This window comes from Elephantulus edwardii, unplaced genomic scaffold (genome assembly GCF_000299155.1).
Source record: "Elephantulus edwardii isolate Elephantulus edwardi_28Jun2011 unplaced genomic scaffold, EleEdw1.0 scaffold00314, whole genome shotgun sequence".
Taxonomy (NCBI): Eukaryota; Metazoa; Chordata; class Mammalia; order Macroscelidea; family Macroscelididae; genus Elephantulus; species Elephantulus edwardii.
In genome coordinates, this window is record NW_006400064.1 from 1,899,963 (window position 1) to 1,914,346 (window position 14,384).

The 14,384-nt window shown below is 42.0% G+C and overlaps 1 protein-coding gene across 1 annotated transcript in view; it reads left to right on the forward strand.

The window, feature by feature from the left end:
- Nucleotides 1–596: 596 nt before the first annotated feature.
- EPN2 (epsin 2) overlaps nucleotides 597–14,384 on the forward strand; it is a 77,094-nt gene continuing 63,306 nt past the window's right edge. The window contains exons 1-2 of the mRNA XM_006901207.1: nucleotides 597–1,359; nucleotides 3,108–3,278. Coding sequence (XP_006901269.1) covers nucleotides 765–1,359; nucleotides 3,108–3,278 — 766 coding nt within the window. The 5' untranslated portion in view covers nucleotides 597–764. The remainder of the gene's footprint in view (nucleotides 1,360–3,107; nucleotides 3,279–14,384) is intronic.

The window sequence follows — 14,384 nt, forward strand, 5'->3', positions numbered from 1 at the left end:
CCAACCCTGATGTCAGTCCCATTCTACAAGAGTGGCACTATGCAGTAATTGACCCTGTGTGCCTGAGATATTTCACTCAGCATAATGTTTTCCAGGGTCACCCATTTTGAATAACATTGCATGAGTTCCTTGTTTTTCAGTTCATCATAATATTCCATTGTGTGAATATACCAGAGCTTCTCTATCCATTTGTTGTTAATGGGCACTTAGGTTGCATGAGGGGAGACTTCCCATCCTTCCCCTGAGGAGCAGCTAGAATACTGTGTGGGAAGAGACTACCCATCCTTTTCCTGGGAAGCAGCTGGTGGATTTGAACCACATGCTTTTGCATTGACAGTGCAGTTCCACATACTAAGCCAGCAGAGCCCCCCAATTCTAGTAGCAGAGTTTTAAAAATAGAAGATATGATTACTTCTTTTTTCCAAAAGTTTAAATGCTGTCCATTGTTCTAATACCGATCTTAGCTTTGAAAGAAATGCGCAATTTCTTCCATCCCCTCCACCTGCTATCTGCAAAGCTGCCCAAGCCCGTGTCTTTTCCTGCTGTGGGGAACTCTGATCACAGTGGAGTGTTTTTTTCCTTCTTTATCCAGGTCATGGCATCCAGTTTTCCTGCATCCAAGACTCCAGTGAAAGAAGTGACTGTTGAGGGGATCTAAGTACAAGCTGATTACAGAAACTGGCCTTTTGTTGGGTGAGAGCTTACTGAGGACAGGAAAGTTTTATATTTTGAAGGTTTTCAAATTTGGAACAAGGAAAATAAAAATGACGACTTCATCTATCAGGCGCCAGATGAAGAACATTGTGAACAATTACTCAGAGGCTGAAATAAAAGTCCGAGAAGCCACTTCCAATGACCCCTGGGGCCCATCCAGCTCCCTGATGACAGAGATTGCAGACCTAACCTACAATGTGGTGGCCTTCTCAGAGATCATGAGCATGGTGTGGAAGCGGCTTAATGACCATGGCAAGAACTGGCGGCATGTGTACAAGGCACTCACTCTGCTGGACTACCTGATCAAGACAGGCTCTGAGCGGGTAGCCCAGCAGTGCCGTGAGAATATCTTTGCCATCCAGACCTTGAAGGACTTCCAGTACGTTGACCGAGATGGCAAGGACCAGGGCATCAATGTGCGCGAGAAGTCTAAGCAGCTGGTGGCCCTCCTGAAAGATGAGGAGAGGCTGAAGGCCGAGAGGGCCCAGGCTCTCAAAACCAAAGAGCGTATGGCCCAGGTGGCCACAGGTGTGGGCAGCAACCAGATCACCTTTGGCCGAGGCTCTAGTCAGCCCAACCTCTCCACCAGCTACTCAGAACAGGAATATGGCAAAGCAGGGGGCTCACCAGCTTCCTACCATGGTTGTGAGTACTCAGAGTCCCCACCCCTTGTTGGGCTGAGGGTGTTGGCCACACTGGCCTTTATGAGGTTAGACAGCACACCCCTCAGTCTAGGTGGAGGTAACGTGATAAAGGAGCATTCAGTCCATTCCCTGAGCTGGCTGGGTGGTCTTCAAGGCCTTGGGCTACTCTGTGGATTGGATTCTGTATATGTGGGCAGGGACTTGCACCCTAAGCAGGACATTGGCAAAGAGGAGCCTAGAACATTTGGGGATTTTTTTATGTAGTAGGAGTTAGGAGAAAACCACTGCTTTTTTTTCTTGTGAATTTTGTTTCTTTAATCTTGTATTAAATGGGTTTCTGATGCCTGAGGTATAGGTCTCATGAATGCTCAGCGTATTCTCCTCAGCAGCACCCTAAGTAGCTGTCTCTGTCTAATGGAAAAGGGAACAAGCTGCAAGCCTCCATAAGTTATTAGCTTGCTCAAGTCTGCCTTTTCAGGAATGCACACAAGAGCTCTTGGAGATGTTGTTTGCATGGCTGAGTCTGCATTTGGTGAAACTGTCTGTGCTCTTTCTGCATGCCATATTTCTTTTGTATTTTGCCTAACTCTATATCATTCAGAAGAGATTCCAGGAAGCAGAAGGGGAGTTCATGGGCTCAGAGGATTTGTTTCTAAAAGCCATGTTGAGCTTCATGACTGTTGGTTGGAAATGGGTGTCCAATACATCTTCACAGAGCTACCCCTGTGCCCTGACCACCTGTGGGGCCATGAAGGTGTTGAAATTGTATCACGTGGCTGTACTAAGGTGCAAATTCCCAAGTATTTTGTTTCTGGAATAAGTCAACAGGAAAAAAAAGTATTTTAGAGAAAATTGTTTGCAGTGTGATGAACCCATCTTACACCGTGTTTAGTCATTGGTTCTGTTACCAGACACCACATTTAACTAATGTTCCCTACTTTGGTAGGCTTCAGTTTCACTTTTTACTATGATTCTGGCTTTGAAGAAATGAGCCACATAGACAGTGTATGTATTAAGAAGTCAGAATTTCTGCTCTTAGGAATTCTAAGTTGTCATCAGTCCTGGAGCAAGTTAGTGGAGAAAGTTCGTCCTTCATTTCTAGTTATTGTATTCCCCTAATCCCACCTCTTTCAGTTTGAACTCCTGCTTAAGCAAAGGTTGTGACATTTGTGAAACCTCTTGGAAAAATAAAACTTTATCTTCAGAAGTTTTCCTCCTTCTCTCTGGGTGGAGTTGAAACAAAGAATGAAGATTTTTAAGAAGTGAAATTGTAAAAAAAAAAAAAAAAAAAAGAAGTGAAATTGTTTTCTTTATTTCCAGGACCCTCCCTTCAACTTCCTATTCCCAGAAAAGCTCACTTTGAGTAGTGGTCTCACTGTGTCCTGAGTGAGGAACACCTCTGTTTGTTACATGACTTCAACCCTTGTTATTCTGACGAAGACAGAGGATACTAAGCAGCAGCTCTTGTAGTATCTATCACCTTTCCTAAGCGGTCAGTGGAAAGCTCTTGGTACGGCCACTGGGATTGGGGCAGGCCCTTGTCTTCATGCCAAGCTGGGTCTGGGTCACAACTGCCACTGTTCTTCCCCTAGGCTGTGTGGTGCTGCCAGTTCCCAGTCTTGAGGACTCGGGTCCGGGTGCTGACGGTACCTGTGAGGCACAGGCTTTGGAGAAATCCCCTGTGGAGACTGCTGGGGTACTCTAATGGCATGTCTTTCTCTGTATATGTGTGTGTGTCCCTGCCCACAGCACCTGAGACCTCACTGTGCTCCCAGCACTGCGCAGGCGCCCCACTGGGTCAGAGTGAGGAGCTGCAGCCACTGAGCCAGCGCCATCCTTTCCTGCCACACCCAGGGCTGGCCACCCACCCAAATGGGGACTGGTCCCAGCCCTGCCTCACTTGTGACTGTGCAGCCCGAGGTGGGACGGCGATTTGCTTTTCTCATTCCTAAAAATGCTGTGCGGACTCCTGGGGTGTGCCTGCTGGGCCAGTACAGCCAACTCTCTCTGCCTCATTCTGGGCCTAGAAGACTTTGGGTTCCATTCTCCCCTTGTGGGACCTGTTGCTTACCATGCTCCCCGCCTATGATCACCTGCTAGAAACTTTGCTAAGGGAGACAATAGGGAGTCTATTTGGTTAAAGCCTAGGGTGTTCCCACACCCTGAACAGTGTAGATAGCCTCTGCCCAGACAAGGGTGGCAATAATACATCAGACTGTGTGACTTGCTAAACCAGGAACACACTGGGCAAGCAGAAAGTCCTTGGTGTATCCTCATATGCCTTGCTGAGAATAAAATGAGCATGAGATGGTTTTGCTTCCCATTGATCCTCTGTCCTTCGTAAAATCCTCATTGCCATGGTTAACAGAGAGTTAGCTGTACTGCAATTTCAGGTTGTCTTGTGCAAAGATACCTAATTGAATGGCTTATTAAAAATGGGCCATCTCTTTTGACTCTTCTGAAATATACCTGGACAGAGTCTACTCCTGCTGCAGGGCAAACTGAATTCTCACTGCTATCCACTCCAGAATGCTCTCATTAGGTCTGATCTCCTCTTACAGGGGGGACTCTGCCAAGGTGTTTTTGTGCGTGCTCCTGATAAGGTGCTGAAAACAGTTGCTATTTATTCATACCTGGTTAATATTACAGCTTGTTTGACTTGATTATTTGTGTTTAACTCTGAGATATTTTCCTGTGTGCCTTTAACAGTTTATATTGAATTTTGACTTATTTGAAATTGATTTAAGAAATGTAAAAAGGATCAACTTTGCCCAAAGGGTGTGTGAAAGTCCACCAAGAGGCACTTGGATTCATGTTAGACTTCCTACCAGATACTTTGGGAATATTTCTGGCAGGTTCCCAGTACTCCAGAGCTCCATGGTCATCATTTTTTTGTGTTCTGTCTATTCAGGTCTGTTTGAGTTTCAGTAGTTACTTTTCTGTCCCTTGGCTCTATTTTAAACCTGTCGGAAACTTGGATGTTAAGATTAGCCCTGGTAGGCCTTTGACTTGGCTGCTGTCACCAAGCCTCTGTTCATATGACCTTCCACTATCGACCAAGGCAGCTGCCCCAAATCAGCTGGCCTGATTCTGCTCTTGTTCCTCACCCGTAACCCCTTACACATACACATCTGATGAGTGATTTAAGTTACGAGCCCACATGGGTTTCTCCTTTCCTTTACATTTATAGTCTGAATTAAGGATACTTTTCTTGAAAGATTTCTTCAGTCCTCACTGAATGTAGGGACCATTAATTGCTTTCTCGTTTCTCCCTTGACCCGTTGAGTATGTTTGCTCCTGTCTATTACTTATGCCCTCCAACTTGTAAACTGACTGAAGGCAGGCTTCCAGCCCTGGCTTCTTTTCTCATCTTTCGTACTAAAGACCCACTGCCTTAAAGTTGTTTCTCACTCATAATGACCCTTGATTGGGAGAACACTACCCATCTTTTCCCTCAGAGTGGCTGGTAGATTTGAACCCCTAACCTTTCAGTTAGCAGCCATAGTGTTGAGGATAAAGGTATATGCTTCATATATGCACACTGACTGACTAGCCTTGAACCAATTGATTGAAATCAGTGCAGAAGAGTCAGAATGGCAGTGACTGTTAAGAGAATGGTCTTGTCTAGAGTGTAGAGCCTGCAGGGGAAGGCCATGGACACAGGTTCATACTGGAACTGGGTTGGGGAAGAGCAGGGCAGTTTTTTCTCATAGAGCATCTTGGGACTGGGGCTATGGTCACCTTAGACCCTTGAAAACAGCTTCCTTTTTTGCAACATACGGCATTAGTGCTTTCAGTGCTGCATACTCAGATCCCCCAGCTGAGCTCGAGGGTCTGATGTTGGAAATATATATTTGATGTCTTTGCTATTAGTCTCTCCCTTAAGAATCTACCCTCCATTCGTGCCCAGAGTTGTTTCGATAAAGGACACTCTTGTCTCATATCTCAGAAAACCCCTTTGAGCCCCTACAGAGTGCAGACGAGCCTCTGACATTGCAAGCTCTTCTACTGTGGGCCTCAGTTGCCCTCTTCCAGCTCTGTCTTCAAGACATTCCCCCTCCTTAATACTCATTTCATGCAAAATCTCATCACAACAAACCACTTCTGACTTTCTAAGAGTTCTTTGTTGACTGATGCATGTTTGCAGGGCACAGCTTTCAGTATTCACAGTTATCCTGTGTGCCAGGTACTGTGTTGAGCACTAAACCTGGACCCCTGTTCTGTGGAGCTTATATACACAGCAAAGAAGCAATAAAGTATGCAGCATGTTAGATAATGTTAGGATTTGCTTTTACTCATTTTTAGGGGGATAAAAGGTAGCCTGCATGTTGTTTGGATGATGCTGCCTATCAAAAACCAACAGATTTGGCCATGGTAGACAAGTGGCCTTTCTAGGCTAAGATACAATAAGAAGTAGAGTTAGTGTTCTATTTCTGAAATAAGTGGCCAGCAAAATTTTATGAATAGCAGAATATTGTTTGTTATAGTGCTGAAAGATGAAACTCTCAGTTTGTAAGGTACTTAAAATATGACTGGGGAAGAGCTGTCTTTTCAAAGTAGTTATGTACCATAGAGTTGGAGCAGACTCAGCAGAGTAATTTGCACAGGAGTTGATCACCTATCTCTTTCCTATAGTGAAGCTGGTGGATTTGAACCACATGCCTTTGATTTGGCAGCAAAACTCCTTATAGCCACCAGAGCACCTGAAAATAGAATCTGCCTTAATAATGTAGGTGTAATAAAGCTTTCAGGACTTTTATTTGCTCTTGGACCTTATTTGCTGATGTGGCATTGACTCAAAATGAGAAACAACTACAATTTTTTTTATAATGGAATATAGAATGTATGAAAAATAAACAAATAAAAATATATATATATATATATTTTTTTTTTTTTAATTTATTCTAGGAAAATTGTTAGTTGTCACCTGTGATATGAAAATACGGAAATCTATATCCTTGGCGTCTGGGAGCTGAAATGGTATTGGCCATTTTGAAACATACAGTCATGTGATCCCATGGCAGGAATGGGGAATTGAAAAGGAATGGCATTGCCTTCATTATAAAAAAATATTTCAAGTTCTATCCTAAAGGATACTCTTGCTGGTGATAAGATAATATCCATATGCCTACAAAGAAAGTGGAAAAAAGATGGGCAGTTTTCTCCTGTGGGAGACCTAATGTGGAGCCCAGCTATGAGTCAGTTCCAACTCAATAGTAAGGAATTATTTATACAAGGAAAACCTGTTAATACTGACTACCCAAACTTATGCACCACTTACTAGAGCCAAATCAGAAGAAATAGAAGATTTCTATCAATTTCTGCAGCGTGAAGTTGATTGAAATATAATTAATATTAATGATGGAAATTAAAAAGTTGGAAAGAAAAAAGGATTGATGATTGGAAAATATGCCTAGGTAAGAGAAATTAAACTGGAGATCACGTGACAGGAAAGTTTTATTCCCAGTGACTTTATTCATGGCAAGTACCTTTTTATAAAACAGCAACTGTACGTGTGAGCCTTGCTGGGTGGAACACATAGGAATCAAATAGACTACATCTGTGGAAAGAGAAAATAGAGAAGCTCAGTCAGATCCAGGTCAGGGACTGACAGTGAAACATGTTGCTCATATACAAGTTCATGTTAAAGCTGAAAAAAGTGAAAACAAGCTTATAAGAGCCAAAATATGTTCTTGGGCATATCCTTCCTGCTTCCAAGCTTGCTTTAATCGGGAACCTTACCAAACACTGTCCACCATGGGTAGTGTCAAGCTTGGAAGCGGGAGTGGCATCCACTTCCGAAATGGCTTGCCTCTGGAAACTCTTATGAACATGGAGAAAGACCAAAGTTATACAAGTGTTCAGGTCTTTTGTTCATAGGGTCGCTATGAGTCATCTACGACGCAACGGCATTTAACAACAATAACAATGACAACATAGAGCTATGTTAGCCTGAGCCAAAGATGGGTGATTTTAATCTGCATGCCTTAGACTAGTTCTGAATCCTGGTGCCTGTATTCTAGAATGGCTCTCTGGTGGCCCAGAAAGGGAACTCAGGGTGCCGTGGAACTTGTATGACATGCCTCCCCCCTGCCATCCATAGTGGATGTTAGAGCTTCTCAGAGAACCCACATACCCACTAGCACCCTGTGCCATGGGGTATCAGGATGTCCATGGATGGTGGGCCTTCTGAAGATGCCCCCAAAAGATGTGTTCTCAGCAGGGAGAGCTGTGGCAGACTGTAAAAACTGATCCAGGCCCAGGCGTAGGGGCCTCATGCACAGTGAACTTTTGGGTTAGAATTAGGCATCTGAGAAAACCAAAATGGTCTGTTTTGAAAACTTGAGGATGTGGGAAAATATATTATTTAGAAATAATTATATTCCTTCCATGATCTTCAGAAGTCATCCCAAGGTAGGAGCTGGCCATCAAATTTCATAGACTTACGTGAATTGCTGCCTCTAGAGGTGCAATGAGCAGGGCTGCCCAGGAAGGGGCACCTAAGGGCAGTTCCCAGCAGCAGAAATGGTCAGGGGAGTCAGCCAGTGGCTGAAGGTGGGCAGCTCTCTTAGTCTTCCTCCAGCTTTGTAAAGAGGAATAGACTGGGAGTTGCTGGGAAATAGAAGTCATTTGACATACTGATAGGCTGTACCAGATGTGTTCTTTGGCCCTGGGACCCTGTATCCATTGTGGCAGAGGCAGCAGGTGGTATTGACATAGTACACTCCAGAGAGTTAAGCTTTTCAAGTGGGAAAGTATCACAGTACTAGACAGGTCAATTACATCACCAAATCTTGAAAGAAGGCCATTTTCCTGACACAAGTGTATGCAAGTGTCAGATACAGAAAGTGTTTGTACTTACCTTCAAGACTTGGTCTATTAGAGTGGAGCTAGAAGTGCACTGTTAGGACTGTTGGGATGACTGAAGTGCTGGGGTTATACGTGCCTGAAGCAGCCCAAGGCAGCAGAGTAATCAGAATAACTGTTCCTGCTGCTCTTCAACAAATTTTGGGAGGGATTTCTAGTAGGGTCCATTTGCTTCTCACAGTAGCAGAAGGCAGTGGGCAGAGCAGATGTTTCTAAAAGATAATTGTAAAATGAGCCAGTGCAGTGTTGACAAGTCTGGCTTCTGCTGACTCACCAAAGAGAACTGTCCCCATCAATACCAACCATTACATAAATCCATCCCGTGCTAAGACAGTCCCCCAGGTTACTACTTAACTTCCATTAGTAACTGAGTTTGATTATTGTTGAAAAAGTTGAGAGATTTATTGGAGAAACAAGTTGTGGAGGAGCAGGGAAAGGTAAATGATACCACATGGTCAAAATCCCGAGGTTTAGTCTAGCACACAAATAAATGCAAGAAGCCTCTGAAGTTTCTCTGTCATCCAGAAGCAAAACATTTAACTCTGGCTTCATCTCCAGGGTTCCAACAGGCTACACCTCACCAAAATCTCTTCACAATATGGCCATCTCTCGTATATGTGCTCACAGCTGTTGTTGGGGTAGAAGATGCTAATCAGTAGTGAACCATGTGTCTACAGTTGAGGTGGCTGGAGAGAACACCCCCAGAGAGGGCTAAGACAATGGTGAGAAGAGCCATTTAAAAGTCCTAACTCCACACTGAGGGTACAGTATCTGACTCAGATCTACCCAGTGTTGAGATAAATATCAGAATTTAAACTTATATTTTCTGAAACTGTGGTTTTCTTTCCCCAACTTTTCAATGTTGTTATGTGCCATTGAGTTGTTTGCAACACATAGTTACCTGTGCACAGTAACTCTGAACCCTGCCCTATTCTGAGCCAGTCTCACTGACTCTGACACACCCACCCTTATTGCTGCAGTAACCGTGTGAATCCATTTTACTCAGGGTCTTCTTCTCCTGTGCTGTCCCTCCACCCTTCCAAGCATGGTGTCTTCTCCAAGGACTGGTTCCACCTTCTCACATGCCCAAAGTATGTGAGACAGAGCTTCAAAATCCTTGCCTCCAAGGAGAAACCTCCTCTTGGAGGTCCATGGTATGTTTGGTACTCTTCTTCAGTACTGCAGCTCAAAGGCATCAATTCTTGTTCTGTCATCCTTTATCATTGTCCAGCTCTCAGATGCATAGCAAGTAATAGCGAAGACTCTGGCCTGGATTCAGTGTACCATAGTCGCTAGACTGACATAATTGGTCTTTAGCAGTTTGGATAAGTCCCTGACAGCAGACTTCCCTAGTGCAATTCGTCTTTTGATTTCCTTACTGCTGATTGTGGAATGGATCAAGCTGAAATTATTAACAACCTCAATCTCTTCTCTATTATGGTGTGACCAATTGGCCCAGTGGTAAGAATCTTTGTCTTCTGGATGTTAAGTTTCAGTTCATATTGAAGACTACAGTCCTTGACCTTCTGCAGCAAACACTTCAGGTCCTCCTCAGTTTCAGCAAGGAAACTTTTCAGTTGGAAAATAAATTTTTAAGAATCTTCAAACTCAAAAGCTCAAAGTATACAGTGTATACTTACTATAATTTTAAGATCATAATGGTTCATCTCATGTAATGCTTTTTTCTTAAAAGAAAATTAAGATTTTTTTTTTAGAAGCAGGGACACCTATCTAAACTGTTAAATAATTGGTACCCAGATTTTTAAAAATTGTGTATGTGTGTGTGTATCATTTTAACATTTTTTCCCCATGTAATATTCAGTGACATTAACTGTGTTTGCCATGGTGTACAACAATCACCACTATCCACTTTCAAATTTTCCCATTACCTTTAATAGAAATTCAGTGTCCCTTAGGTAATAACTGTCTTGTTCTCTTGTCTTCCAACCCTGATGACCAAATGTCTTTGTATACTCTGCTATTTTTTAGGTATTTCATGGAAGTGAGGTTATACAGTATTTGTCCTTTTATGACTGACTGCTTTCACTCATTGTAATGTTTCATTGTTCATCCACTTCAGAGTATGTGTCTGAACTTTATTTATCTTGTGCTGAACTCTGTAGTATGTTTATACCACAGTTTGTTTATGCACTTTCCTATTGATGGATGGGTATTTAAGTGGTTTTCACCTTTTAGTTTTTGGGGAAAGTGCTGCCATTGAACATTGGTGTGCACATAACTGTGTTCCTGCTTTCAGCTCTAGGAGTTTATGCCTAGGAGTGGATTGTAAGATATAGTATTTATACAGTTAAATTTTAAAGCAGCTACCATTCTGTTTTACACAGCAGTTGCACAGTTTATATTCTTACCAGCAATGGGTAAGAGATGAACAGGCTCTACATCACATGTTGTTTTCCATTTTTCTTAATAGCCATCTTAATGAAGTTGAATCATTGTGGCATAGATTTGCGTCACCCTCCTTGATAGGCTCACAAAAGATTGCAACCCTATAGAAGCTCAGTAACAGTAGTTCAGTAAGGGAGAGCTATTTGTTACCATTCTTTGGTGAATTGTCTTATTCAAATTCTTTGCCTATAAATTGGAATTTTGTCTTTTTGTTAAGTTGTGCTCTATATATTTATCCAACCTTTATCAAATATATAGTAGCCTCAACATTTTTCTTGTAAATTTTCAATTTGTTGATAAAGTCTGTTGATGAACCAGTTTTTCATTGTAATGAAATCTCAAGTATCTTTTTTTTTTCTCTTTGTTACTGATGCTTTTGGTTTCATATCTAATTAACCATTATCCAGTAGTAGGACCTAGAACATTATCTTTAAGTTTTCTTTTTTTTTAATTATTAAATTTTATTAGTTTTAATGAACATTTACAGGGATTTTGGGTTTTCACTCCTTCATTGCTGCACCATTCTCTCCACCCTCCTCCCCAGTTTGTTCTTCTTCCCCTGCCATCCGAATGTCTGTTTTAATTGTCCAATTGCCACAGTGCTTGTCAAAGTCAGCTCTGATTAATCTCCTTTGTCAGTGTGTCCTTTGCCATTCCCTATCACTCCTCCCTGAGAGAGACTCCACCCTGATTCATAAGGAAAAGGGGACGGCGTATTCTCTTAGCTACTTCCTGCTGAAAAGGGACGCTGTGGGTTTCAGGGTGAAGATCTTCTCTCACTACTCTAAAGGGCCCCTTTGGCAGTAGGAAACACATAGACTATTATGGAGATTGATTTTGGAATTTAGATGCACTGTTATTAATTGTGCTTAGCCGTACATGTTCATATCCTTGAAGATGTATCATGGGGGGTTGCAACCTAGAAGACACAAATTTAACTAACAAGTTATAAGTACATGAGTCAAAAATTATGGAAAAGTAAAAGAAAAGATTCTTTCATTGTTTTACAAACCCTCCCCCAGGTCCCCTCCACCATGTAGCCCTCGCTCTAGACTCCTGTGATGACAGAAATACCTAGTCACATATCTCTTTTAAACAGTTTTCTCCCTCCTCTGTTTCAGTGCAATATACATTATTGAACCCATCTTACTCAGTCTCTCCCCAACCCCGAGGTTAGTCCCATTCTACAACAGTGGCATCATGTAATATTTGTCCTTTTGTGACTGGGATATTTCACTCAGCATAATGTTCTCCAGAGTCAACCATTTTGAATAATATTGCATGAGTTCCTTGTTTTTCAATGCAGCATAGTATTCCATTGTGCGAATATACCACAGCTTCTCTACCCATTCGTTTGTTGATGGGCATTTAGGTTGTTTCCAACTCCTTGCTATTGTGAACAAAGCTGCAATAAACATGGGTGTGCATATATCTGCTTGGATGTCAGCTATGGTCTCTTCGGGGTATATTCCCAGTAGTGGAATTGCTGGGTCAAATGGTATCTCTATTTGCAACTTTTTGAGAAAGCGCCATATTGCTTTCCACAGGGGTTGCACCATTTTACACTCCCACCAACAGTGAATCAGGGTTCCAGTTTCTCCACAACCTCGCCAGTATTTGTTGCTTGCTGTTCTGTTAAATTTTGCTATTTTGACTGGGGTGAGATGATATCTCATAGTTGTTTTAATTTGCATCTCTCTTAGGGCTAAGGATTTTGAGCATTTCTTCATGTGCTTGTTAGCCATCTGAATGTCGTCTTCGGTGAAGTGTCTTTAAGTTTTCTTGTGTTACAGTTATGTTTAGCTACTTGATTCATTTTGAGTTACTTTTCATAATGGTATGAAGTTATGAGTCCAGCTTCATTCTTTCATTTTTTGGAAATCCTCTTGTCCAAGAGTATTTGTTATGTAAACTGTTCTTTGTCCAATAAACAGACTTTATAAAAATCATTTGTCAAAAGTTAGTTGATTGTAGAGTTTATTTCTGGATTCTCAGTTTTCTTTCATCAGTCCATGTGTCTGTCTTTACACTAGTACTAGATGAATACTGGAATCTGTTACTACAGATTTGTACTGTGTTTTGAAATTGAGAACAGTGAGCATCCTTCTTTGTTCTTTCCCAAGATCTACTTGGCTTTGGGGGGATTCCAAATTTTAAGAAGCTCTTCTAATTGACAGAGTATAGGATTGTTCTTAGCACTTGAAGCATTGCTATTACAGTTGTTGGTGGGAGATTGATTATTAATTGAAATATGTTATAATGTCTTTTGCCATAGGAAAGGACATTTATAAATAGCTATTTAAATGGGTCTTTTCTCAAAGCATTCTTTGTAGAGTAAGTAAATAGACCTTTGTGGACTGTCAGCAAGGGTACCAGGGAACGGAGAAGGAATTGTTTTCGGTCCAGTTAGTCACCGTCACATGGCTGCTGCTGAGTCTCTGGTTCGCAGATTCTTAGCACTCTGACTGCCCGCTTTAATCATTGACTTCAAAAGGCATCTAGAAATTATGGGGTTTTGTATGGGCAAATAGACCACGGAGCTTACCATGGAACTTACATATGCTTTCTCTGCATACTATATCTTACAGCCTTTGGGGACTTTTTACTATGGGAAATGATCTTTTTTGTTTACATCACTTTTTTGCTCCCTCCCCTAAAACAAGTAGAACAGGGACTTGCCTGTGCCTCCTGCTGTGTACCACTGAGACCAATTCCAGCTACCATTGGGTTAGTCCTGACTCCTGGCAACCCCACGTGAGTCAAGAGTGCTGTACACAGCTTTGGGCTTTTCATAGAATGACTTTTGGAAGTCCCTAACAAGGGCTTGTGTCTGGCGCCTGTGAGTGGATGTGAACACGATTTCAGTTAGTAGCCAGGTGTGTTGCTTGTTTAGCTGCCAAGGACTCAGAGCACCTGAGAAATGCTCAGTAAACACTTCAGAAATTAATGAATGTGAAATCATCTTACTTCCTCCTCCCCCACCATCCTTGAGCTGCTCTAAATAGGGAGAAGAGGGTACAGAACCGTACAAGAGTTGAGCCAAAGGGAACACCTTTGTGTGATTCCTTGACATGAGGTTCCCACAATACATAGAATTATGTAGCCCAATTTTTTTCAACTAGCTTTTTATATGAACCTTTCACATAGCCACACAGTTATGTTCATTTTAAAGGTCAACTGAACCTGAAGCAGGTTATTTAACTTCTCTGCTAAAGTCCTTAAATCTGAGAAATAGATGTGATGATATTTCTGTACCAAGCCATGGTGTGTATGCCTCTCATACAGCCTTGCTAGAGGAAGTCCTCTTTATGTGCCTTATTGATTGATTTTATTGTTGGTGGTCAGAGTTGTTCTTGGGTTCTTAGCAGTATAAATGATGTTCTGGTAAGCTTCTTTGTTTAGAAAAATTGCTCTTTAGGATTCCCTAGATTATTTCTTCAATGTACAATCCTGAAAAGGAGGTGAATGGAAAAACTGCACTAATATCTTACAACATACTGCAAATTGTCTTCCAGCTTACTGTGCTCTCAGTAGTAAAGAAAGTGCTCAGAAAAAAAGGAAAAAAAAAAGAAAGTGCTCTGTTTATAGTCCAGGAGTGAAAAGGCTGTGGAGTAGGTTGGGTTGGAATGTGGTTTTGTTTTTTGTTTGGTTGTTTTTTTTTTTAATTTGTTGTTGTTATGTGCCATCAAGTTGTTTCCGACTCATAGCGACCCTATGCACAACAGCCCTAAACCCTGCTCTGTCCTGGGCCAA